The sequence below is a fragment of the Hippoglossus stenolepis genome, chromosome 3 (genome assembly GCF_022539355.2).
Source record: "Hippoglossus stenolepis isolate QCI-W04-F060 chromosome 3, HSTE1.2, whole genome shotgun sequence".
Taxonomy (NCBI): domain Eukaryota; kingdom Metazoa; phylum Chordata; class Actinopteri; order Pleuronectiformes; family Pleuronectidae; genus Hippoglossus; species Hippoglossus stenolepis.
The window spans coordinates 26,132,832-26,159,420 of NC_061485.1; the positions used below are offsets into that span (position 1 = coordinate 26,132,832).

The 26,589-nt window shown below is 42.6% G+C and overlaps 2 protein-coding genes across 7 annotated transcripts in view; one reads left to right on the top strand and one right to left on the bottom strand.

Moving 5' to 3' along the window:
* Positions 1-6,879, top strand: part of cntn4 (contactin 4) — a 152,640-nt gene extending 145,761 nt beyond the window's left edge. Inside the window, exons 16-23 of the mRNA XM_035153379.2 lie at positions 402-551; positions 1,521-1,591; positions 3,053-3,287; positions 3,553-3,668; positions 4,545-4,731; positions 4,818-4,930; positions 5,028-5,196; positions 5,613-6,879. Coding sequence (XP_035009270.1) covers positions 402-551; positions 1,521-1,591; positions 3,053-3,287; positions 3,553-3,668; positions 4,545-4,731; positions 4,818-4,930; positions 5,028-5,196; positions 5,613-5,704 — 1,133 coding nt within the window. The 3' untranslated portion in view covers positions 5,705-6,879. The remainder of the gene's footprint in view (positions 1-401; positions 552-1,520; positions 1,592-3,052; positions 3,288-3,552; positions 3,669-4,544; positions 4,732-4,817; positions 4,931-5,027; positions 5,197-5,612) is intronic.
* Positions 6,880-10,932: 4,053 nt separating this feature from the next.
* LOC118104989 (protein 4.1) overlaps positions 10,933-26,589 on the bottom strand; it is a 74,244-nt gene continuing 58,587 nt past the window's right edge. The window contains exons 13-24 of one of the 6 annotated variants that reach the window (XM_035152338.2): positions 26,304-26,339; positions 23,791-23,940; positions 22,396-22,482; positions 20,814-22,226; positions 18,962-19,012; positions 17,566-17,925; positions 16,966-17,094; positions 13,618-13,677; positions 12,496-12,591; positions 12,024-12,104; positions 11,789-11,905; positions 10,933-11,493 (exon numbers count right to left, since the gene is read on the bottom strand). In XM_035152338.2, coding sequence (XP_035008229.2) covers positions 11,488-11,493; positions 11,789-11,905; positions 12,024-12,104; positions 12,496-12,591; positions 13,618-13,677; positions 16,966-17,094; positions 17,566-17,925; positions 18,962-19,012; positions 20,814-22,226; positions 22,396-22,482; positions 23,791-23,940; positions 26,304-26,339 — 2,586 coding nt within the window. In that variant the 3' untranslated portion in view covers positions 10,933-11,487. The remainder of the gene's footprint in view (positions 11,494-11,788; positions 11,906-12,023; positions 12,105-12,495; positions 12,592-13,617; positions 13,678-16,965; positions 17,095-17,565; positions 17,926-18,961; positions 19,013-20,813; positions 22,227-22,395; positions 22,483-23,790; positions 23,941-26,303; positions 26,340-26,589) is intronic. The other 5 variants (XM_035152341.2, XM_035152343.2, XM_035152342.2 and 2 more) reach the window with 5 other exon arrangements.

Consider the following 26,589-nt stretch of genomic DNA (forward strand, 5'->3'; position numbering starts at 1 on the left):
GTCAAGATCATACACTTTAAACAGAACTACACAGTGACCTTCTTCGAAAGAGGAAATAGTCTTTTTTAAATTTTTAGATGGACCAGCTACATTTGTTTCCTATATTTTGTGCATGGCCCAAAAAGTGGTAATGGCAGTGTGCCTTACCGTGCATGTTTTATTAAGGAATTCAAACATTATTGCCAAAAGAAGAACTTAGTTGTCAGTGCACTTCTTTTCACATGATTGTGTTTTTGTTTTATGAGATTGTGTGTGCTTGTGAGGGATTACACATGTACCATGTACCTGTGGTGGAGTCCTACCAGGCCTGTCATCCTGGAGGACAGTCTGATACACACAGACACACACACACACAAAGTTTTGTCTTTACACTGAAGGGGGCTCTGTGTGTTTTATGCCAGTTCCTGAGGTGGTGGGGGGCAACCGGCTGACAGCTACAGTAATAGACCTGAGCCCTTGGGTGGAGTATGAGTTTCGAGTTCTGGCAAGCAACACCATCGGGACCGGCGAGCCCAGCAAGCCATCCAAACAAGCAAGGACGAAGGGGACCTGTATGTACTGCATGAGCAGAAAGATGCTTCCTTATGCCTCTTGCAAAACACGTTATTCTTGTTCTTTCCTTATAAATTAAATGTGATGTTTGAGTATCTCCTCTTTTTTTTTTTAGCTCCCAATATTTGAGGAACAGACGTGTTTGTTTTCTTGCAGAGTTCTTTTCAAGGCAAACATTACCTAAGTATTTTCTTCGAGCTCAAACTGAGTCAAATGACAAGATGTATACTCTCGTGTTCCTCTGTAAAATGTTGAGCTACATCCTGGAGACATTATCTAAGCATAAAGACTGGAAAGAGGGGCAAACAGCTAGCTCAGTGCTAAGATGACAAAATCCCCCTAAGATGCAAGTTAAATATACATTGTTTGAATTGTTTTTTAAACTACTTCTAGCACATAACCTAAATCCACAACTTGTTTTACACTTTGGGGTTGTGTGACATGTTAATTGGATTTTAATTGGATTTTGTTTCCTCTGGATATAGCTTAATTTACCATAAAACTGGAAATGTGTCCTAACTGTTGCTCCATGTTTGTTTTTGAGAGTTGGTTAATCTTTTCATCTAACTCTTGACAACAAGGGTTAACCCAGAGGCAAATGTTCCCAAAATGTCGAACAAGGCCTTGATTGTAGGTGCCATGTGTTGTGGTGTCTATACAGTTCCTATCAATTTGGACCTAAAGAGAAAAATACAAACCATGTCTAAGAAAGCAGCAGCCCCCAGTCTACCCAGAGACAGCAGGTTTCCCCGAGGTTAGATCCTTTGTGTGTCTTTTGGTCACATCTGACTCAGCTGTGAGGGCTTAGCTGATATCTCACAGGAGTCCTGGATGCTGAAGTTCAAACATGTCAAAAAGAAGTTGCCTCTCCGCCATTTGGGAGTAGCCACATGGAAGGTGATCACATGTGCCTCCTCAGCGTTGTGTTCAAGTCAACAGAGCTAAGCAGATCTGTCTTCTTCCTCCAGCTCCGAAGGTCACATCGGCTAATGTGAGCGGAGGCGGTGGCAGTCGCTCCGAATTAGTCATCACATGGGAGGTAAGCAAGCTCGCTCAGGACCCATGGAGGAAGGAGCCAGACGTCATTATTCTCTGTGGATGTGGACCCCTGTTTCATTAATAACAGAACAGCTTAATGTATGGCATTTCATTTTTAAGAACAGAGAGGCAATAACTGCTGCTGTCACCCTGGGGGAGAGAGAAATGCTTTTGAGGTTTCAATAAGATAATTAAACTCAATGGCTCCTTCCAAGTCCCACCTTTTTTTCAGATTGCTTTCTTTCTTTCTTTTCTTTCTTTCTTTGTTTCACCGCCTATCAATCAAGAAACATTTGTATTTATTCAGGCGGCTCTAAATCATCAGCCCCTGCTGTGAAGCGTTTCAGAGGATCACTGTTGATGTTTCAATATGCACAAGTTCAATTAAAGTCTAACTTGTGCCTAACAAAGCCCTGAAAAGACCTCGGGCCTTTTCCTTTGGAAATAAAAGCATGGATAGAATGTTATATTGTCAGCTTTGGCTTAAAGAAAAGCCAAATTGTATGTAGACCAATTCTACTGGCAAGGCAGGTGTAACTCACAGCTTACTTCCAGATCTGAGGTGAAAACTAGAATAAAAGTATAAACCGGATGCCGGTGAGTCTGTTGCTCTCTGTGTTTTATCTGTAGTGGGGCTGGAAATGTTACTTTTGCCCAGAGGGTGAATGTGTTTTTGTTAAAAATCACATAACCTCTTTAAACCCATTGGGTTGCCGGCGACAAGGTGGACATTACAGACACCAATGAGATAACATATTCAAAATACATTTTTGACGACAAGCTATACATCATTAGAATGGGTAGAAGCTTGGCAACCATTCTCACCTAAACACAATTTAGACATAAAGCAACTAAATGAGCATGTTGAAAAACACACCGACTGTACATATCCACAAAGCTGGTCCTCACAATCATGCTAACAACACGAGCTGCATATGGAATACAAATTCCACCGGTATATTTCTTATCTTTTTATGATGAAAACTCACTGAACCAGCAGTAACAACGAGCAAAGTAAATTTGGACATTATGTTTATTAATATCTCTGCTTAAACCTCTCTCACTTTCTATCTGCTTCACTTTATTGAAATGAAATTAGTCACCAACAGTGTTCAGATGTTGTGCTGTGGATTGCTCTAGGTTTTGGCATTCATCTGCTTTAATTCATTTGGGATATTCTCTATATATATTCTATATTCTAGTTTTAGTTGGTCATGATATCTTTCATTTATGTTTTGTTCCATTTTCATTTACTCTAATCTAGTAACAGAAGTGTTACCTTTACATATATACCAAGATTATTTAAAAAGACCCTGTGGTTGCAGAGATATACTCTGTTACATTTGGGCATGTTCTTTTTCGGCTTACAAAAAGACTGTCTTTATTCACATGCATGACAAGTAACAAGCTGTCCTGTGCAGAGAGTAACTAACTGACGTCTTAACATTGTGTTGTCCTGCAGCCTGTTCCAGAGGAGCTGCAGAACGGCCCAGGGTTTGGCTATGTTGTTGCTTTCCGACCCCACGGTGCAACGGGATGGATGCAGGCGGCCGTGCCGTCGGCCGAGGCGTCCAAATACGTCTTTAAAAACGAGAGCATCCAGCCCTTCTCGCCTTTCCATGTTAAGGTCGGGGTTTACAACAACGAGGGGGAAGGGCCCTTTGGACCCGTTACCACTATCTACTCTGCTGAAGAAGGTGGGTGTGATTTCATGTCTTCCACACCATGTTGTGGAGCAGCTCTCCACACAGAGATTGAATTAATGCATGAGCTACAAGTCATCTTGAAGCCAGCGCTCTCCTATCAGAACTTGCAGATGTCCTCCCTCACACTTACCTCTCTGTGTTGTTAAGATGAAAGAAATGACTTTGAAGCGGTTTTGATGTTCCTGCTTTGAGGAGGTCATCAAAAGCTCTGTGTTACTTCTGAAAATCATTCTCAGTCTTAATACATTTACTCCAGAGCCTGGCCGGGCGCCCACCAGGGTTCGTGCCAAGAGCCTCTCCGCGTCCGAAATTGAAGTAACGTGGAAAGCTCTGCCCTGGAACGCCAGCAAGAAGAGAGTGCTGGGCTACGAGGTGAGCTCCACTGAAAGGTCTTGTTTGTGTGCGACTCCATTGGATGCAAATCTGTTTGTGTGAGCACATGGCAACTAATGCGGTTGAATCTTGTTCTCCTCTATTATTGATGGTTTTTTCAGGCTTATGCACCTTGGGCATAGGAGATAATAGCTTACTGCATGCATAATGGTCCAGCCCAGTCCCTTGCCTGTGGGTTTAGTTGTGTTTCTCTTGTTGCTTACCTAAGTACTGTAACCACCCTGATTACTGATGCAATACTCCAAGGGATAGAGCATTTAGCTGCTAATCCACACAGGAAGGCAGTTTGAGACAGTGGCTTTGCACTCAGTTAGTTCTTGTAGTTTTAATTCCGCTCATTACTGAAATCCAACGTGGACAAAAGCACAGTTTTCATCCTTGTATTGCATAAAGTGCCAGAATTATAAATAGTTGACCACTGAAAGTCAACAGAGGCCCTGCTCGGCCTGAGCAAACCATCCCTGTGAGGAAAGACAAATTATATTTGTGCTGTCAAGCGTGCCAGCTATTTCAGCCCTGACAAGCAGGGTGACAGAGAAAATCTGTTATCAGTGGAAGTTGATGGCAGGGGATTTTTGAGGATTCTCTTCTTCCCTTTCTTTGTTTTCCTTTGTTTCCTCCGCTGCATATTTGACCTCCTTCTTTACCATGAAACTGTACTGTATCTCTCTGTGAGCGAAAGGTACATGAGTCGACATGCTGCTGCTAAAGCTTGTTTTCAGACCAGTTCACATCTTCCATCCAGTTGAGTTCACATCTCCCCGTTTGCACTTCATTGACAGGGGTGTAAAGCTTTTAAGGTGTCCGTCGTGTTTTCCACTCTCACATCTGTGATTCTGCCCTGTCGCCTTCCAGCTGAGGTACTGGAATAGAAGTGAAAGGGAGGACACGGCCAGCGTGCAAAGGACGGTGGGAAATCAAACCTCTACTATTATCCACGGGGTGAAAGGCAGCACCACATATTACATCTCAGTGAGGGCGTATAACACTGCTGGAACAGGGCCTCCCAGCGCCGCTGTCAACGTTACCACTAAAAAACCACGTAAGTATCAGATGTAATTATAAGCAGTCGCTCTCTGCCAGTGTTCAGCTTTTGTCTGAGATGAATAATGTCTTTTCTCCTCTCAGCACCCAGTCAGCCACCAGTTAAAGTCATGTGGAACACATCAAACTCCAAGATTATATTGAACTGGGAGCAGGTCAAAGCCCTGGAGAATGAGTCAGAGGTCACTGGTTACAAAGTAAGCACCGAGTCGCAAGGCTTTATCAGAAAATTGTGTTTGTAGCAGGCGCCTTCTGTGCCTGAATCCTGACTTAACCCGCAACATTCTTCCTCAGGTGCTCTACAAGAAGAACCGACACAGCCGGCCCAGTGTCATGGAAACCAATACCACGTCCGTGGAGCTCGCCCTGCCCACTGATGAGGATTATATCATCCAGATAAGACCATTTGGAGAGGGAGGGGAAGGCAGCAGTAGCAGGCAGTTCACCATCCCAAGGATACCAGGTCAGTGGAGAGCTAGTTAGTGCCTCCCCTGTGGCTGAGCGGAATAATCCACTCCCCTGCTGCTGTCTTGCCGGAACAGATTAGCTATCATCATCAGCAAAGGAACAGGGAGAGAAGGAAAATAATGTGCTACATGAAGCATTTGTGCAATTATGGCCTCTATGTGACACTGCAATGTAGGCATTGGATAAAGGGTGGAGCAATTTATTTAAAATACTATGAAAATCTCATTCCACAGCTCGAGCATTGACTCTGAAATATCTTTTGAATTGCATGTTGTGCAGCTCGTGATCACTAAAGCAGGCTGGAGAGGCAGTTGATTAATGAAATGAAATGCCTCGTGATGCTTTATTTTTCCCCGGTTTCTTTTCACAGCAATCAGACTAACAGCCTTGTTCTTTTCAATAACTTTGCAGGCCCCAACGCAGTCGGCTCAGCGTCCAAGGTCTCCACTCTGTCAGCGCTCAGTACAATAGCGCTGTCTTTCACAGCTCGGACATCTTTATGACAAACGGCTCCCAGCAGGCGTTGCTTCTGATGTGGAGACAGCTCCTCAGCGGAATGCAAACACAGCCCACTCTGGTGTAACTGGATCCATTCATTTAGATTTTAGAGGCAGAAGGGAGATGCTGATGATAAAAAAAGAAAAAGAAAAAAAAAATGAAAAAAGATTGCCGTTGAGATGTCAGGGAAGGAGTCCCCTTCAGCACCCAGGCTAAGTAACGGAAAATCCGCCCATGTTGTGACTATGTTGTTACCAAAGCAGCTTTCATAAGAAAAAAGGTAAAGAGAAAAAATGTCTTATATGCATCTTTTTGTATGACATGTTGAGCTTTTATAGATTTTGTTTTTCTTAATACATTTCAGTCAGTCTGGGTCCATGGGACGAGAACAGTTAGGCGCGTGGCAAATTAAATCATCCAATTTTCCCGTCGGGAGCTTAAGAATGTGATTTGACAGTGAATCTTTTGTCTACCACAGTAAGTTTAGACTCGTACCTTTGGTTGTAAAAGACCAGAGTAGTTTTCTTTGTTGTTGTTTTTCATGTTACACCTCTGCATTTCTGTTTCTGCAATATCTCACTCAAAGGACTGCACTGACCTGTCTGGGGTTTGTCATCATCGCTCGTCTTATGTGAAAAGAGGATAAGCATCTAAATTCACGTCTCTAGACGGCACATGCTAATGTTAGTCAGGCAGCCAAAGTTTCCAGGAAGGTTTGTTTTCCCTTTTTATGTGTCGTGAATCTACAGAAAATGCAGCAAAGAAACAATATTTGTCTGTTTTGATTATGTCAACGCGTTAGGATGCCATATATTTGGCGCCAGTCCTCTGGGGTAAGTTGATGAAGTCCTGAAAGCCACTAATGCGTTCGCCACCGACCTTTTAACCCGAAATAGCACCATGCTGTCGATGGAGAGCGTCTCCCCCTTGGTTCCTCTACCTTAGCCGTGGAACTGCACTAGTGGCCGGCCGGACCCTCGTGGCCGTATCATGCTCCTCATTCTTTTCGGTGAGCCCTGTGTCTAGAGCTATTCTTTGCCTTCTGTGTGCCTCATCATATGTTCAAAATCCTCAGGTCCTTCAAGAGCCTTAACTTACCATATGTAAATCAAAAAACATTTGAAGCATAGACTTATGGAGCAGCCGCTGTGATGTTTACATGCTGCTGTGTCGATAGAAACTGTCCGTGGTCGGGGGGGGGGGGCAGCATCCTAAGATTAATCTTAATGGCGTTCTGCTGTTTCGCATGGGATATTGGTGATATATGAGGCCTGGAGCATTTTTATAGGTGTGTGTTCTTAATAAAAAGACAATGCTGCTGATCTTTTTTCCTTTTTCCATAGTGTCCTGATGCCATGTGGGACTGCTGTAGTAGTTTGTAGTACTTTGAAGGGAAGTGTACTGTAGGCTACTGGGTCTTGCTCGGAATCATGCATCAAGAAGCGTGTAATATACTGTTTTGTACACTTCAAATCATTTATATAAAAGAACCTTTCTAAAGAGATGATTTACTTGGTTTTTATGTAATAACTCTTGTTTCATACAGTAGCTGTAACTGTTGCTCAGCATGACTGTACTTTTCCTCTCTCCTCTGTCCATCATGCAAACCAACTGAATGGCTTCGGGGACATGCCAGGTTCATACATCCAATCTGTGTATACTGTGTGTGTGCACCATGAAACTGACCCATAGTCAGCCCCGTGTCTTTGCTTCTGTCTCAGTCAGCCCCTCTCAGATGCACTAGGCCTACTGTCCGTATATGCTCTTCATGAGGGTCTCCTCTGTTGCTGTTTGTTGTTTATACTGTGTTAATAAAGATTATTGATTTATACAACGACGCAGAGCTCTTCTGGTCCTTCTCAGCACATATATACGTCATGTGTAGCATTCCAAATACACTCATTGGCCACTTTATTAGGTACACGCAACACTTTCTAAGTTGATAAAAATGTTTTGATTTCAACATCACTGCAAACTTATATAGTTTATATAAAGTTAGATTAATATCACCCTGACACACATTATCTTTGTTGGTAGAAGTTATGGCTGAGCTGTTGTACTTTGTCGTGTAAGATGTTACCTGTGCACCGTATGAAGGGTGAATGTATTTTAAATGGTGCGTGTTCATATTGTGATAGTTTTGCAAAAAAAAAACAACTGATTAGTCAAAATCGAAGCATCAGTGGCTGAGCGATCCAGATTTCTGGCCGCTTTATGGTTCAAGCTCCAATATCCCCCTAGCCTACATTTGCCATAATTCAATTTGACAGATCTTTTATGCTTGGAAAGCACCCACATCTCATTTGGGGTAAAATAAGAATTTCAGTGTAAAATCATTTTGATATGTTGAGTGAAACAGTTGCTTCAGGAAATGCACTAGGTGGCGCTAAGAGCACACAAATACCATGAGTCTGTACCTTAGTGACACATACTGAATTCTAACACGAGATGGCAGTGCAGCAACACCACTCATTACTCCATCAGAGGTACATATTATTTCCTGTCATGAATTATCAGTGTATGAAAATGTTTAATTAAAAATAAAACGGATTAAAAAAAAAAAAATCCCAAAGTTTCACTCCTCATTATATTTTAGTGTTCAACATGAAATCCCACAGAATCAGAGACAGTGTTTGAATCATACTGAGACATTTATTTATGCATGTATGTTTTCCATTTAGGCTGAATGCGAATACAGCAAATACACACCACCAAGCACTAGGGGAATGTAGAGCAAAAGGCAGTGGAGAGTTGAAGGTGGAGGTTAAACAGCGGAGCAGCTTGATGCTCTTCACAGAAAAATTAAAAAACTCAAGTAAGAAATCTAAAAAAGAAATAAATTAAGCTCTATGGGCACTGTGCTGGTTTTCTACGTTAATGGGGCCGATAAATGTCTTCGTCTCATGGTGGAGGAGCAGTCCAGATTCAGAGAGTCGACTCCTCCACTGCACTCAGTGTCACTTTCTTTACAAGACTCTAAATCACCTCCTCACCTCGGACTGACAGCAGAGGTCGTCTCCACATCTGCCTCGTGGTGATTAACAGCACTTTCAGCTGAGCACTGGCAACTGCGACTCCCATAACCACCACTCCCAACATAAGGCACCCGCTCATGTGACGTTTCTATTGCTCTGCTGTCCTTCGCTTTTCTACTTTCACTGCCTCATCCCTTGAACCTCCCAACACATCCCTGCTCCCTAACAGTTTCTACATACTTTACAGAATAACACACACAAGTATGGATATTTATATATAAATGTATATAAGTACAGGTCCTCCATCCTTCAACTCACCACCTCACCCACAGTGCACCACGTCTCTCCTGCTGGCTACAGGTGTTTCTCTTCCAATGTATGTCCAGTACTGCAGGGAAGATAGGCCGTTTTATTTTGAACCCCCCCAACAGTTTACAGTATATGTGCTGCTATCATGGCAAGCTAGTGCCCTCACAACAGTCCAGTGTCATAAGACCAGATGAGATAAAATAGAGCAAAAAATAGAATATACATCAGTGTGGGAATCTCTTGTTTCCGCGGACACATCAACAGCAGGTCGACAGTTTCAAGTCAGGGGATGGGGGGGGGGTTTAGACGAGGAGGGCGACAAAGCCATGGAAAGCCAAGTGTTGGAGAAGCTCCTTTGAATATCACTAAGTCTGTTATAGGTTTTGGTTACGCCTTCGGTTCGCATGACAAGTTCACAGTTTTCTCCCTTTAGAGGACTCGGGATAAGAGTAATGGCTGCTTATTGCAATTCTCACAAGCAGTGCGCCTCACTGCTCCGGGGGGCTAACAGTAGCACAAAGTTAACAATGACAGCAACACGGCTAACAGGCTCCATCACAGGGATTCTTATTTGTGATAAGTGATGCATAGTATAGTATTAAAGGTCATCCAGGATATATATGTGACCGACAGCGGGTCCTGTGGATTTAAATGGTGTGTCGGTCTGAGTCTGGGCTTTGTCTGCGAGGGAAACGAGGAGGAAAAGCACAGGCCTCACACTCACCACTCCTATAAATACAATTACAAACTCATACAGCATAACTTAAAAAGGGTTCATCCAACAGAACAACAACAAAACAATAACCCATGTTAATCTCGTGGTATTGAACGTTTCAGGAAGTGTTTGTGAACGTGCACATTGAAAAGTGGAGAATCTTTTTTTTTATTTAAGGTTTGCTAAACAGATGCTGATGCATCAATGCTGTGTTCACAGATTGTTGCAGTGCCTACAAGTGGGCAAACAACTAATTATAACAGATTCAAGGTATGGATATGATGCTAGTATTGATTATTGATAGGGATATCAGTAAGATTTGGAATCAACCCACAGATTCCACATACCTCAGTACCACATACCACAGCAACGTGACCAGAAGTTAGTCCTCTAATTCACTGGATTTCTCTTAAATGCATCACAATCTAACAATCTAACAATCTAACAAGCTGGAATGACTTTGCTTGTGTTTCAATTGACTTCTTGTAAAGTTGTAGGACACTTGAGGGGACTTGAGTTATCAGTAGAGTGATGTTGTCCTGCAGGTTCACACGTGACGACTGAAACGTCCAAAATCACAAGGATAACAAAAACTCTGTTATCATGGTGGAAGTCAGTGAAATCAAGTAGGAAAACATATCAACACATTTCTGAAACTTATCAGATGAAACATTATTCATATTAAAATTTCTCTACAAATCTTCATGGCTGTGCCCAAAACGTGCGCCCAGCGTTTCTTTATGTTGATGGCGAGTTGACACAGTGATGAAAACTGTAACGGAGAGGTGGCGGGAAAAAAACGGAGCGAGGACAGCGATGTTTGCGTGTCGGAGTCTGGGCCTGAGGAGGAGTTCCAGCTGCCAACTGATCCGTCCTCATGTTCCTCAGTGAAGTCCGGCAACATGAGTTCTGTGCCCACCAGCATTTTAGGTTTGGCCAGTGTCTCCCCAGATGCTCGTCACGTCAGAGCCGTGTCCGTGTATTTTTTTTCATTCCCTCAGCTATTTTCTGTATTGAATCATGCAGATTATAATCATCTGGTATTATACATATTTCATAAACAAGCAAACACTGGACATAAATTAGATTCTCTATAGATAAAAATGTAAAAAGCCAATAAGACAGCTGTTGATTATATTGAAGGTGTCACAGCCAAGAGGTGGCGACGTCGAGCTAAAAGGCTGCCGTTTGCCACTCGGCACCATCCTCAGCAGCCCACCCCCCATCACCAGCACTGCCCCCTATACTTTCACCCAATCATTCTCTGCTCGTATATACATTTCATATGCGACAGTAGCACAGAGAAGAAATTTGACTTTAAAATAGAAAGACCTTTTTTTTAAGGGAAGGAAAAAGGGGCCATGGAGTTTGGGGGTAAAAAGTCAAATTATTAAAAATGATCCTGAGGGTTCACATGAGTCAAAAAACGTGTTAGATTAAATAATATGCAAGTAAAGTTTCATAAAATGACTCTAAATAGAGGTGAAATCAAATGGTTACAGCTGTGAATGGTGTTTCTCTTTCAGTCCTCCATCACTCCGAGTCGTAAACTATCCAGTAGAAGACGTTTCCTGTGCTGTAGGGAGGTGGAGGGAGGGGACGGGGGGCCAGGAGGCCAGGTCACAGTTGGTTTGTCTAAAGGGACAGGAGTGAAGCTGACTGCCTCATGGAACGCAGTCTGTTCTTAGTAGATAGTCCTCTTGGTGGCGTACTGCAAGGTGGGGCAGGAGACACACACAGCTGGAGGATCCCTCTTGTGTCTCCCCGTCTCAGGGGCCATCTTTACCGATCAGGACTGCAATGAGACAACACAGAGAACAGTCAGCAATCAATCAACTCTTATAGCACATATTCACAAACCACAATTTCCCTAATAGGGCTTAAGAAGGTGCGATATCCTCTGCCCTTTACCCTCAATCACAGATAAACATGCACCGATTTGCTTCTCTATGATGCAAAATCCATCGTCTGTAGTGTTGTATCTCTTTGCAGGCGTTTAAGTCTGAGTTGTTTTTTTAATATCCCTGTAAATATAGCACAAGCAGAGTAACCTTGTAACCAGCACTGATCACATGAGCAGACAGACACACCTCTGCCCTCTGCTGCATATCCTCGGTGGGCGACTCGGTTTCCCTGATGACCACTGCTTTCGTCACCAGCATGTCGGGGTGCTGCTGCTTGGCCTCCTGGATCGCCATGGCGAGGGCCTGGGCACACGAAGCATCCGCACATGGCTCATAAACCTTACACATTAGCTTCTTGTGTTTTATGGATTACTGTACACACGGAGGCTGTGCTGCAGTGTTTCTGTGCTGCTCCTCTCACCTGATGTTGGTCCACGTCATCGTCTCCTGTGATGATAATCCTTTTCTCGATTCTGGTCTCTGAGTAGCCTCCTTTCACAGTCTGCAGAACACACAGAGAAACAAATCAACTGAACGACTCATAAGATTATTCACTATCATTAACAATTCTGTTTTATAATAATTTTAATTATCTTCTTATTTCTAACTTAGTTGCAGCGACCTTTTGACTGTGGTGTTTCTTTCAGAAGCATCAAATTCATCTTTTGTGCACTAGATCATTTCTCAGTGAAGTTGTATTTACAAAATTGTATTGGTACTCATGCAAAGCCTGCTGGGATTTCTAAGATTACCACATTACACTGTATTTTAATTTATTATTTATAAGTCTATAAAAAAAAAACTATTCAGTCCCTTGTATTTGCCTTTATCTACTCACATTTTTACCAGACCCTGGTATGAAACTGTAAGCATGGGAACAGTTAAACTGTTACCTTGGTAACTTGAGTTGTGGTTGCCGAGGTGACGTTCTCAGCGGTGATGGTCACCGGGGACACGACGGTCTCCCTCCCCTGGGTGCTGGCTTTGACCTGCAGCGCAATTATTAGAGCAGAGTCACACACATGAACAGGCACAGCATGTGGTTTAGTCTGATGCCTACAAATGGGAATGTGTGCGTAAACACGGTTGTTAGCATCGCTCTGGACAATCAGCTCGTTTTACTCTGTCAACATGATGAAAGGTTTTCAGGTTCACAAACACACAGCTATAGCGAGGGGGTGATGGGGGACTGGCCCTTTGAGAAATGTTGTATCGGGATTTTGTTTAGATTTGTATTGCCAATGCTTTTTATATAGTGCTTTTCTCATCTTATCCACCAACCATTCATACTATGTATTATACTTATTCTATTGCACACCATTCACACACTGTCGGCACAGCTGTCAGGAGCAATGTCTTGCCCAAGGACACTTCGGCATACGGACTGGTATTGAACCACTGACCTTCTGGTCAGCTCTACCTCCTGAGCCACAGCCGCCCATGTGCAATGTGGTAGAAAGCCTTGGACACAATAATTCACTAACATGTTGTGTGTCGGACTCTTCCTCACTCTTTATACACCAAGAAGAAAAGTCCGACAGATACAACTACCCCTGCACTAAAGGGACACTCCTTAGGGTATAGGTCAAATTCCAACTTAATTTTCCATAACGCACTTTGGTTTTTAATAGGCCTTTTTCTTGAAGACACTTTTGCAGTTTATAATGTGGATTTTTCCTTTAAACATTTAATTGCAACTGCTGACAGGAAATAAAAGTGTATGTATTCATCTACTCGTTCATACATTCTTTGTTTTATAAAAGTGAGTCATTATCACTGAATGTCAGCATTGGGGCGATTAAATCATTTCAGCCTTTGGCCCACACAGATGGATCAGCCTGCAGATACAATCCTCTCTAACAATATTCATTGTCATGCTTTTCCTGAGGGATATCAAGTAAAGGTCAATGCTGGAAAAGAAGAGCGAGGACAGCACAATGACTGGAGTTTCTTATTCTGCCACCACCGCCACCCACACTGTCAGACTGATGTATTCCCTCAATATAGACACTTACAGGGGAGCCATTTTCTTTAAGGGCAGCAGGAGCCTCCAGTGGGCTGACGGCTCCAAAGTTCTGAAGGACAAAGAGAAACAGTATTGAGATTTATGCTCATAGTCTTTGAACATTTTAAAATATTAAGTAAGTATGTGTATATAAAGAAAGATCACTTTGGGGGACTCACAAAAGAAGGATATAAAAAAAGGTTTACGAATAATCAAAGAAAAGACCAAGATATATTGCATTTCAGTCTAGCTCCAAATAGAAATGGTTAAACGCCTCAGCCAACCGGTCAAGCTGCAGTTAATCTCCATTTCTGTCCAGACTCATACGATATATGTAGTGAGGACTTTGAAGGAATTTAATAAAATATGAATAATAGAAAGATCAGCTGTTTTTTTTTCATCCAGAAAATATAATACAAGCTGGTGAATATAGTTGTGGATTTAGCATTACAATTATTAAGTGTCACAACTCCAGATGAAGAAAGTTTATAAGTTGGCAGTATGTCAGTGTTGTGTTGACAGCTTGATACAAACCAACTAAAGAAATGCTGCTTTAAAGAAACTGCTATATAGAAGGATTATTTTATATATATTTGATGTATGAACTCTTACTTTAGTCAGACTTGGTCACACTGCCCTGACATTTAATCAAACATATTTTAGAGCTTTGATCAATTATCATATTAATTGTTAATTATATTATTTCAGAATTATTATTGGATCATGATATTACCTATATTTAATTAGCATTTAAAAGTCAGTCAGAATTTACATGAATTAGGGTCAGGGAAGGGAAGTAGATTATTGCTGTTAAACACTTCATGATCATGGTGAATTAGGGTTAGGGGTTAGGGTTATGCAGTTACAGACACTCAACAGATGTAATATGTCGCCCTCTGCTGGAACAACGAGGACAGTGCTGAACTCTTTGTCTGCTTAAAGATGACGTAACCTCCATTTACTGTACACACACACACACACACACACACACACACACACACACACACACACACACACACACACACACACACACACCCTTTAACTTAGTCTTACCCTGACCCATTGTCTTCAACTTGAAATTGAATGATTGACATTATTATGATTTGCTGTTAGTCCATATGTGACAGTGTAAACAGATTCAGGTCCCCAAAACAGTAATACTAGTAATATCAAGACCACATACACACCAATCCTAACCCTAACCCTAACCTAAACCTACTTCTAACCATAACTCTACAACAAAGTCTTAAACCTAGCATAGCCCATTGAAAAAGTGAGGACCGGTCAAAATGTCCCCACTTTCCAAAAATGTCCTCACTCTGTAGGATCTATCCTTAAAATAGTCCTCACAAATATATAAGTACAGGACCCCCACCCACACACACATACAAACACACGCACACACACACACACACACACACACTGTGTCTGCATGACTTCAGAGGACACTACATTAGTTGTGTCCCAGTTCAGGAGCAGTGGGCTGCATTGACCATGAAGGCCGAACCAAAATGAGATGATCTGGTCTACAGAGGATTTTTTGTTTTGCGTCACCAGCTTGCCCCGCCCTTACTGCTGTCGCCTAGCAACAGAGCTGCAGTTGGACACAACGAAAAAGTACCTGTATGAATCCTGGGATAGGTTGGCCTGAGAGGGATCCACATGTACAACTCAGGAGGTTGAGCGGGTGGTCCACTCACCAGAAGGTTGGGAGTTTGTTCCCAGTCTCGAACATTCCACGTCCCAAAGTGTCCTTGTGCTAAATACTTGACTTGCCCCTGACTGCAGAACTGGCAGTTTGTGAGTGATGTGTGCTAGAAAAAGTGCTGCACATGGATGCACTGTATGAATGTGTGTGGAATGGGTGAATGGCAAAACTGCACAGTAAAGCTCTTGGAGTGGTCATCAAGACTAGAAAAGTGCTATATAAATAAAGATAGTTTACCATTCGTTAAAGCCTTTGTTGCTTTGTTGAAAGGATGCATTTGTCGGCCCGACTTGAAGAAGCCTTATAAATGGGACAGCCTAGCTGTGACCCAATCAGTCTTCAAAGGCAGGCGCTAACTTAGGACACAACTTCTGACTCACATTTCCCGGACACCATAACTTTTACTTGCCTGACAGACAGTAGCGGTGACCTAAACCTAACCTTACTTCACCTTAACTAAACCTAAACCTAACCTCACCCAAACCATAAAACATGTCTTCAGCTTAAAACTGTATGATTTACATTATGATGACTTGCTCTTTTTCTCCATAAGGAAGACATCCAACAGCAGTAATACTATAATACCAAGACCACACACACACACACACACACCACTGTGGCTCTCGCACTGACATCTTTGAAAATTCGACTCAACACTGCTCTGGCACTTCAAAGGCCTCCTCCCTACATCATTGATTGAGTTCATCCACACCATTAGCTGAGCGGCTAAAGAAACCAGCCATGATTACATTTTAATAAGGCACCTGTGGGACAGCCCGAAAGCACTCAAATCTTTGCCTCCGAAGATGAATGGAATTCACACCTGCTTTCATCATCCTCATTAATTCACTGTCAATACTTAAATCACTCCATAATGATGCAATTATGTCATCTGTGTCTGGGGGAAATGGCCGTGGTGTCACTGAAGCCAAAAGAAAATGCTTTCTCCTCTAATCAAGACTAAGTCCAGAGCTCTCTAGGGATATTAACGTCTTCACTGTTAGTCCATTTGATGAGTGACTGATGGGACTGACCCTATGATGAGTGGTGTCCTCACTTGACTTTTCTACCAATACTTTCAGTCAAGATAAAAAACTGATCGATTTATAAGACTGGGACTGAGACTCAAAGAAACACAAACATAGAGGTGTAAGGTATATAATAAATCCAACAGTGTATAAAAGATTTTAAAATTATCATGCTACATAATAAATAAGTTTGACATTTTGGGAGAGTTAGACAAATAAACTAATACTACTCAGCTAGTTAACTTAGCTTAGCATAAAGAGTGGAAATAAGGGGAAATAGCTAGCCTGTTGCTGTCCAAAGAAAGCTAAATCCACCTACCAACACCAATTAAAGGTTCAGTGTGCAAGATTTAGGTGAAAGGGATCTTTGGCAGATTTATATTGAATATAAAATAATCCTAGTGGCGTTTCCACTAGTTTGAAATCATCTGAATTGTACGAATTGTTGTTTTCTTTGAGCAAGAAGGGACCCTTTTATTTTTACATCGGGAGGGGGTCCTTTCTACGGTGGCCATGTTTTTTTTTGATGAATGGGTACTGAATGTTTGTCATCTTTATTAGATGTTTAAGACAATCCTTTCTAGAAAATATTTCTAATTTCAAAGATATTGATTTTGTGTACCTGTGAGGAGACATTGACGGTGTTGGGATGGACCTCTGATCCATTAGTTTGTGTCTCAGACTTGGAGTCGGTCCTCTTCAGAATATGGGCTGCATTCACAGCACTGGCGTCTTTCTTCGCCACAGGAGGCTGTGAGAGACACAGACAGTACAGTAACGTCAAACAGCATCAAACTATTGTTTTTCACAGTAAGACCTCAGAAGAACTCGACATGTTATGTATGAGCATATTCTTCAAAATAAAAGCATTTGAATCCTACTGACTTGAAAGAAACACATGCTGACATCATTTTTTTATTGGATTGTTCCAGTTTATGACAAATGCGAATAGTGCAGCAGCTGCAGGGGAATTCAAAGCAACAATTGCGCAACTGGCAAATATTAAATGGGTGAAGAATTAAAATGTATGCATCAACAGAGAATAAAACATGTCAACAAAAGTAAAACGAAATACAAGTGAATTCAAACAATGGGAAATGGTCGAAGGAAAAATATAAAAAAATAAAAAATAAAGAGGAGGGAGTTATGGCATCGAGTCCAACCAAGCAGGGTGAATCCAGTGGGTGATGGTGATGATGAAGGAGCACGTTCATCTGTCTACCTCATGATGTGTTGCCGCCTCAGGAAGCTTCTCCTCTATGGGAGACTTGTCACGGGAGCCCATCAGACGGGCAGAGTAGAACCTGGAGGTCTCCTCAAAGTCCTCCCGGCCCACCTCGGGTTGTCGCTCCCTCTCCCCCAGCTCCGAAATGCCTTTAGAGAAGTCCTCCACGCCAGAGTGGAGATCTGTGATGATGGTGAAGTCAACCTCAGCCTCAAGGCTGGAGGTGGAGCTGACCGTCATGCTAGAGCACTTCCGCTCGATGCCCAGGTGGCTTTCCCTCATGCAGGCCACAGTGTCACGCTCCAGCTCTTCATCTGGGACTATGCCCGGCTGGGGCCTCCTGTCCCCTAATTCCCTCTGGGTACAGACACAGGATTACAAATCTAACATGACTGTAGATGGATGGATGATGAAGATGGTACATTGAACAGGATGAAAGCATCATCCTTATGTTTACAGGAAGTGTGTTCGCTGGGTTTCTTGGTGGATCCAAAATGAAAGACGTTGCATTATACATGAAATGCATCCAAAACAATAGAAATGGCATGCAGTCATGAGGGACTGGGATGATGCGTAGAGGGACAACCAACCTAAAAAGCATAAAATTCATTATACCAAAACCTTTCTATCTGTTAGGTTGTCACAAGCCAGCCTGAAAACTTTAATCCATTCAGCTCAACTTCTATGCTTTAGTCACTTCTGCCTCTGTAGGCAACGTGACTCTAGAAGCATTTAAATAAAACACGGTAAAAAAGCAAGTTTGAAATATCCAACTCTGTTTTAAAGGGTCATGAGCCAAAAAGAGTTGGGAGCCATTGAATTACAATGAAGCCACTGAGGCATCCAGTCGACAGCAAAACCACTTACATTAATTACAAGTACACTTGCTAATTAGATCACAGTAAAAACTGGATCATGCCAGCTACAGCCAAGCACAAGGGATTCTGTTTTTCAACCCACACATTCACTTCAAATTCATCATGGTGATGGATGAGGGCCACTGAGTAGCCAGTAAAAAGTAGCACTCCATCCTTTATGGCTTTTGGCTACTTCTTTGTATACCTTGTCAGGAGAAGCTGGTGCAGGCAGTGAGGAGGCATGCAGTGAGGAAAAGAGACGATGGAGTGGAGAAGAGGAGGTGGTTTAAATACAAAATAATAACCTTAAAATCAGCAAATGCTTCAAACCCGTACTGTGAGACATGCACAGGGCTAAAGAGTTGATGGTGTAGAGAGGAGGTGGGTTTAAATACAAATGAAAAACCTTGACCTCAGCAAATGGCAGAACCCTAACCCTAACGCCCAACCCTAACCCTAACCGTGAGGGATGCACAGGGGTAAGGAGTTGATGGTGTGGAGAGGAGGAAGGCGGGGTTTAAATACAAATGAATAACCTTGAAATCAGCAAACGGCTCTTCATAAATGGCAGGAGTGGAGACAGGCTCCTGCAGAGGGAAGCAGAGGAGAGAGCAGAAAGAGCATCTGAGGGTTAAAACAAGCTGACAGTGGACTAACAGGCCATCACACAGACAGAAATCAAGGCAGCAGAGCTTGAAACAGGCCTGGAAAACATGAGCTTAGTTTGTTCTGAGTACAAACTGGGATCCTGGTGTACTGCTCGGTGAGAGTCCAAATATGAGTACAGCCAAAATGTGCTAACAATTTGCTCAAAGTGGCTCATAATCAGGATTTTCAATGTTGTAATAACTGACACCCAAGTCAATAGATGTTGAGATCCTGTCAGGTCCCAATGGAGTCAGGCCCAGATTTCAAGCACCACTCTACAGCCAAGTAGCATACAACAACAGGACGGCAAAGAGGTGAGCTTACTTCAACGAAAACAACATATAGAGCCAGGTTCATTTGTTAGAATTAGCGGTGGCAGGACAAGAGAATCATGCAATTTGTATGATGAGCAGGTTTTCAGCATAGCAGCAGCCACCCATTGACCAACTGAGAGTGTGTTGCAACACTAAACACCTTGAATTTCAACAAGAATGTATTTAAATGTCGTGGAATAATGTTGTTACATGTCCAATAAAAGATGCGTTTCAGAGCCTGCCAAAGCGGGTCCACATGTTTGGAGCCGCCTAATATTTTTTCCCACACTCACCAAGTTCAATCAGATCTTGATATGATTGTTACTCGCCAGTGAGGTACATTCACACCCTGAGAGCTACGCAACACCCCCTCTCATGCCCGCTTAATCCAATATAAGCAAGAGCTTGACTCAGATGAAAAGGTGGGAAATGATGAAAGCTGTCGCGTCTATTCAGTTGAAATTCCTTTCATTCCAGTGCCCAACGCGTGCAGGCGTGCTAATGATACCAACAGTGAAATGAAAGAAGCAAATCTGACTGTCAGGCTCTGAGCTGTGGTGTGTGGCTGCTCATTGCCTGATGGGGGTTTCACAGTAAGGGGAACCAGTGTGTTTCCAACACCGCTTAGCTTTCTATCCAGGTGGGATTGGGGTAGAATAATGCAACTGATTTATGATTTAATATCACCAATCTGAAGAATCAAGTGACACTTTGTAAATTCTGACGATGACAGTTGATCAGATTGATGGAGTTTCTCAATAATTTGGGCGCAATCCAATTCTACACTCTATTATGATTGATTATTATTATTATGATTACGATTATAGCCGTCTGTAAGACAGTAATGGATTGCAGAATATGTCCACCTTTCTTCCTCAGATGAATGATTTGATTTGTAACATTAGCATGCGATAAATCTGTTTCATATTTTCAGTTTGAAAATGACATGGAGACTGGCAAAAATCATCAGAGCGATGATGATATGTGAGCCCTCTTTCCTTGCCACACTCCGACAGAGAGAAACGTGAGCTGGAAGGAAATTTGCAGCTCACACGTTAGAGAAAGTGAAGACAAACCAACAACCAAAACATGAGATATTGATTTTTGTCTTTTCTTTTATCTTTCTCAGCCAGTGGTGAGCTGTACCGATTTGCGAGACACTGAGGTGCACGTTAAGGGCAATAGGAGGGGGGACATTGAGGTTGCCATTGAGAGAAATGTCCAAACTCTTTGATAGATTTTTGCCACAGGACGGAGCAAAAGTACTGCTCCGCCTGCTCTTCACACAGGCACGAACAGTTAAGATGGATGAGTGTTTATAGTCACTGAAAACGTAGAAAAAAAGAATAATGGCGTGCGAGTCTGTCTGAAGCTCATGCGATGCTTTACTTCCAATGACTGAATAGCAGATGCCTAGCAGCGTTACCGAGTGTCTCTTCTTGGCTGCATCCAGGCCCGGCTCCCTGCCAGCATTCCGACTGTTCCGCAGTATCAGTCCGGACTCCCTGGCCTTCTGTGTTTTCACTGGCGGGGCTGGGGGAGCCATTTTGGGAAGCGCTGAAATCTTAGAGCCGAACGACTGACTCTCGGTAGGCCCTCTACCGAACTGATAGCTATCGTCATGTTGATCTGTTTTAGTAGTACCCTCCAGCTCTGCTGCAAATGCTGAATGGTGGGTGGAGACATCAGTCCAGTTGAGGTCTGTGGATCCCTCCGGAGAGCCGACCGACCAGCGGTATTCTCTTCTGGTGACCCGGGTTAGTTCATCCTGTCCTGTCCTGTCCCTTTCATCCTTACATGCTATGCTCTTTGACCGCTCTGGCTTAAGAGGAACAATCCTGGTGATTTCCGACTGGTAGCTGCTGCCTGACAGTCGGTGGAGAGATGTCCTCTGACCTTTCTCTCCAAGGAACCCTTCAATATCCTCTGCCCCAGAACTACTGATCTTCCTCTCGTGTGTCCTGACCTGTCGCAGCTTTACCTCTGCTAGCTCTTTATTGTCAATAAGGCCCTTCCCTCGCACCTTCATCACACATTCTCCTTTAACACCTGCTAATGAACTATCATGTTCTATCTTTCCGGGTCCGTTCACTGACCCTGCATCAATATCCGTTGCTCCAACCTGACTCACTTTTTTTCTCTTTACCTGCTCTTCGTCTTCAGTAGGGACCTCTATGCTTTCTTCTATCAAGATTTCCTCCAGTTTGGTGTCTTTAAAGACCCTGACTGACTGATTCTTTCCTGATCCCTGATCATCTTTCTTCACCATCACCGGGGATGATTCACAATGATTTCCTGTTTGAAACATTTTGTCGGGACTAATGTCCGAGTTGGAGCCTTCATTTTCTTCTTCACTAGAATCACTGCCTCCTTTCCCGTAGATGAGCTCCACAGGCATTCCCAGGTTTAAGCTCTGGGGTCTCCTCTTTTTCCTTTGTTTAGAAGCTGTGCGTTCCTTTATCTGGCACGAGCCCGGGGCCACATCGCTGTTTGCCTCAGGGTCCGAGGCGTGAGATGGTTTACTTTGAGATTTGTCTTGAAACGAGTCTGCATTCTCGGATAATTGAATCACGAAACGACCTTTGTTGGTCGTCCAAGATTCGGAGCATACATCTGCCTCACTCGACAACTTTGTTTCATCGATATGGCTTTTCATTCCTTTTCTGTCATACCCTGTCACCTCTTTATGTATCATCTTGGCAACATCTATCTCTTTTTCCAGCTCCTTTTTCTCCCACGAGGAATCCAATGTGAGAGATTTGTTCTTTTCTTCTGCGTTCCAGTCAGGGTCTGGTTGATAAGTTTCTTGTTTTTCAATCAATACCCACTCCTCAGAGCCCTACATGTTGGTATAGATTAAACACAGTTAGATATGCCAGGCACTGCTGCGGCAGATAATGAAATCTACAGAATCATTTGAATCACAGAAAAGGGGAATTCTGGTAAACATGCATTTGCATTTAGAAGGTAACTGCATCATGAAAAAGGAAGAGTGAGAGATTTGAAACCTCAGGTGAAGTCACCACAGTCTTCTGGACGAAACCCTCAACAGACAGGCTGTTGACAGGGTCCTGCCCAACTGATCGACCCACCAACTGGCCGACATGACGCAGAGGAGAGGGTTTAAGAGAGAAGGAAGAACAGGTGTTAGAACTCAGACTCAATCTGAAAGAGTGAATTAGTGAGATGAACATCTTCATGCAAAGAGGAGGAAAAAGAAGAACAGCAGTAAGAATCAGCACCGACGGGACTCTACAGAGTTATTCAGTAAAAAACTTTTTAATGAACTTCAAACTGAGAACATGCAGGCCCGTGTACCTGACAGCCACCAGATCCACAGAACCAAATCAGCATGCATTTGCAATGCAAATATAATATTTTTTTCTGTAACTACATCAAAGAGCCGGGTTTGTGTGAATGCCGCGGAAAATAGTCACAAGCACCAAGACTCTCCAAGACTGCGATTGTTAGTCAAACAGATTAACGCCGCCCCTCGAACACTCTCCCTGGAATGAGACACAGCAGATTGTCTTTTCTGATGCACACAAAGTTTGACACACTATGGAGATAATCTAATAATCTATCATCAGCAACAGCGGATAAGAGATTGTCTGCAGACAACTTGAGCACCAACAAAGACATTAAATTCTAGAACGTGCTGTATTTTCAATATCCTAATTACCAAAATGTGATCAAAAGCTGAGACTTTTCATGATCTGGAAAAAAGAAAACTGTGTCACTGTTAGGTATCGAGGAGCTGGGGGAAAAAAAGATAACTGATAATCATTCCTCAAGTACCTCACACTGAGTGGATCTTTAAAAAATAAATCTTGAAACTGATCTCATTGACATGTTTTCTTCTGCGCTACTTGTCAGTCATCCTCATGTTCCTCTGAGATATTGTCAGACTTGTTATTGCGCTCCAGAGAGAGGGAGGATGCGCATCATTCCAAACGCATCTTAAAATAAACTGCAGGTTTTTATGTTTGTTCCTGTTCCAGCATTATGTTTGCACAGGAGATTATCTGTTTGAGCTGCTTATAAGAAAACACTGAAAATTATCAAATAACCACAACTATCTTCACTAATGTTTATTTGTCTTTTTTTTTTTAGCATTACAATATTTCGTCAAGATTGATATTTTTAAAGACAATAATTAGAGGATACAAAATATTTTACTAAATAAGTTTCTGTGACAAAAACTGTTCTGCTTTTCCTCAAGTCAAGCAGCAAAAAGAGGAACTCCAAATGTCAGCGCCCAGACGGGAACATCAATGACCTTTAATGGAATGTCAAGCATCAGAGGTTTCTAGATTTGAGATACTGACAATAGTGAACCTTGAAGCCCACAGACCCCCAACCCCACTCCAACCCCCAGCGCTGCACACTCAGCCCCGACTCACAGCCTTCTTCTCTGGTGTGCTGGTCGGGGAGCTTCCAGACAGACGCTGCTCACGGGTCATCAGCTTGCTGTTGGGTTCCCTCAGGGCTCTCTTCAGCTCATTGATGCTGGCCTGGTGCTTCAGCAAGACGTCCTGAGACTTGTCCAGGAACTGGAGGAGGAAAAACATGAGGGAAAGAGAAAATGCAGCTATTAGCAGGACATCAACATCCTTTTCATTAGCACGTTTTACATTGTCATCTCATATGCATTAACTAACAAGATGTGAGGTACAATAATACTACATATACACAGGAGAGGACACGTCATGGGAACTGCTAACAGTAGTTGCAGTAGTTGTCAAGACACATACAGTATGAACACAAAATGTGCACAAAATCTGCTTTTGTTCATTTTTGAAATGATGACAGTCAGTGGTGGAAAGTAACTACAATAATTTACTCACGTACAGTACTTCTTTCCACGTATTATTCAATTATCTGAGCTATAGTTGATATAACTGTTCAAAACCTAATGAGTTAAAATAAAAAAATATTTTTTCAAGAAAATACCAAAACATGAAGCCACTTTAGTTATTGTGTACGACCCCTAAGACTTATCTCGCGACCATTTGGAAGGGTAGGAAACACTGATCTACTTAAAGTACAGCTAGCTCTGTCTCGACCAGCTACAGCAGTCCTGTGGTTTAAGGTTTGATGCATCATGCCTTATCACTATTTTAATGCATGTCTCTTTAGCTAATCTTCTCTGCCTTTTACTGTGTATATATTTTTCCACAAATTATATTTCTAACATTGTATCCATGTTTGTGTTGCCTTCCTTTGCTGTGGTTGTAAAGCACTTTGCCTCAGCTCCTGTTGATTTTAATGTGCTATAAAAAATAAATCTGACTTGACATGACTCGATCATGTGAAACCCCAACACTTACAGTATAGTACAAAGCTGATTTTCAGGACCTTTATAGAACAGCAACAATGTAGTCAACATTATTTCATTGCACTGGTAATGTTTTTATCCTGAAGCATTATTTCATCTAACCATTTACAATGTACAGCACAAGACCTTTCTTTATAATGCTGCTTTTCAAGCCGATCTTAATTCACCTAAGACCATATAGAAAATAGTAGAATGTGCATAATAAAATAAAGTGCAAATGTCTGAACTCAAATGTTCTTCATGACTCTGGTTGGCAACAAGCTCCATTTTTTGGAAGCAGATATGGTGAATGTTGCTGTTCAAATGAATTTTCACACATCATGTGCTATTTTAGAGTTGCCTGAACTATGATAAAGTATATGTAGGCAGAGATATTCAGATTCACTCTGAACAGAGTCTTTCTTCCTGAACCACAATTATTTTAGATTTTAGTACATTTTATTGAGGAAATTGTATAGTTGAATATTGTTCTAACTTGCTTTAATACTCTTATTTATAGTTACTAAATGATGTGAGTACTTCTTCCACCACTGGCTAAAGCAGAATGTAGGAACATGCATGCTTCATAGGCATTTAGGGAAGAAGGGCTCTACACAGACATGTATTTCACTGCAGACTTTTAAAGCTTCAAAGTGTACTGTGCCCATTGCTGCCACATGAAAAGTAAATCTGTGACATTTCACAGAATAAATAGCCTATAGGGAATATCCCTTGATCCGAGGCAGGCAAATGTCAATCTGTAAAAACCTCTGAGGAGTAGAGGTGCACAGGGACAGCGTCACACATGAAGAAAAGCACAAAGGCCCAAGGCAGGAACCTGTACCTCCTGTTTGTGCCGAGGAGTGGCCTCCCGGTCCAACTGAGAGAGCTGAGTTGGGGCAGGTGTGCGGGCGAGCACGAGAGGGGTCAGAGGTGACGAGTGCAGGGTTTAGAGAGTGCAGGAAGGAGGTCAGGTGCAGAGAAAGGATGGTAGAAGGTGAGTCAGTAAGGGGGGCAGGCAGACAGGCAGACAGACAGACAGACAAACTGCAAGGCTACACTTGGCCGTTTCACACCATGCCAAGACATCTTTGGAAATGGTCTGAAAATACATCCCAGTAGACATTTTGGACTTGATAAGGAATGCAAACATCCTGTCAAAATAAAAGTTGAGGCGTCTGTTTGTCAACTAAATCCATTTCTAAGGCTTTGTAAAGATTTTCCCCTTTTTTATCAGTGCTTCACTTCAACCCTGTCCCCACTGTGCTAATCACGCTGTCTGTCAAATGTTTGCTGGGATGCTCAGCCATGACAAATGAGTTCAGGCACAACCTTCAAAGTATCACTTGTTTATGTGGTGCGGTGCAGCACAGCTTTTTTGATGATAACTGAGTTGACAGCCACGAGTAAACGAGACAGACCCAGTGGAGAGAGTGGGAAACAATTAAGACAGCCAGACAGACAGACAGACAGACAGACAGACAGACAGACAGACAGAGAAAGACAGACAGAGAAAGACAGAAAGAGAAAGACAGACAGACAGACAGAGAGAGAAAAACAGACAGACAGACAGAGACCAAATCACCAGACACCAAATACCTCCTGTTTACTGTCAGCTGGTGACCCAGCTTCCTCCTTATCGCCAGCAAGAGTTGAAAAAATAAAATAAGAAATAGCATGTTAGCAACCGAGGGCTAGGCTGGAGTCTGCATCTCTCAGCATAATGAGAAAGGGTTAAAGACTGTAAAGCTGTTAGCAGGATTTATGAGCAGTGAAGTTTAAGCATATAAGCCTGAGTGAATAGGAGTGAAAGGAGAAGAGTTAGTAAACGCTAAATCCACCAAAGCCACCACAGCGTTATGCCCCTGTTGGAGAAGTTTGGCCT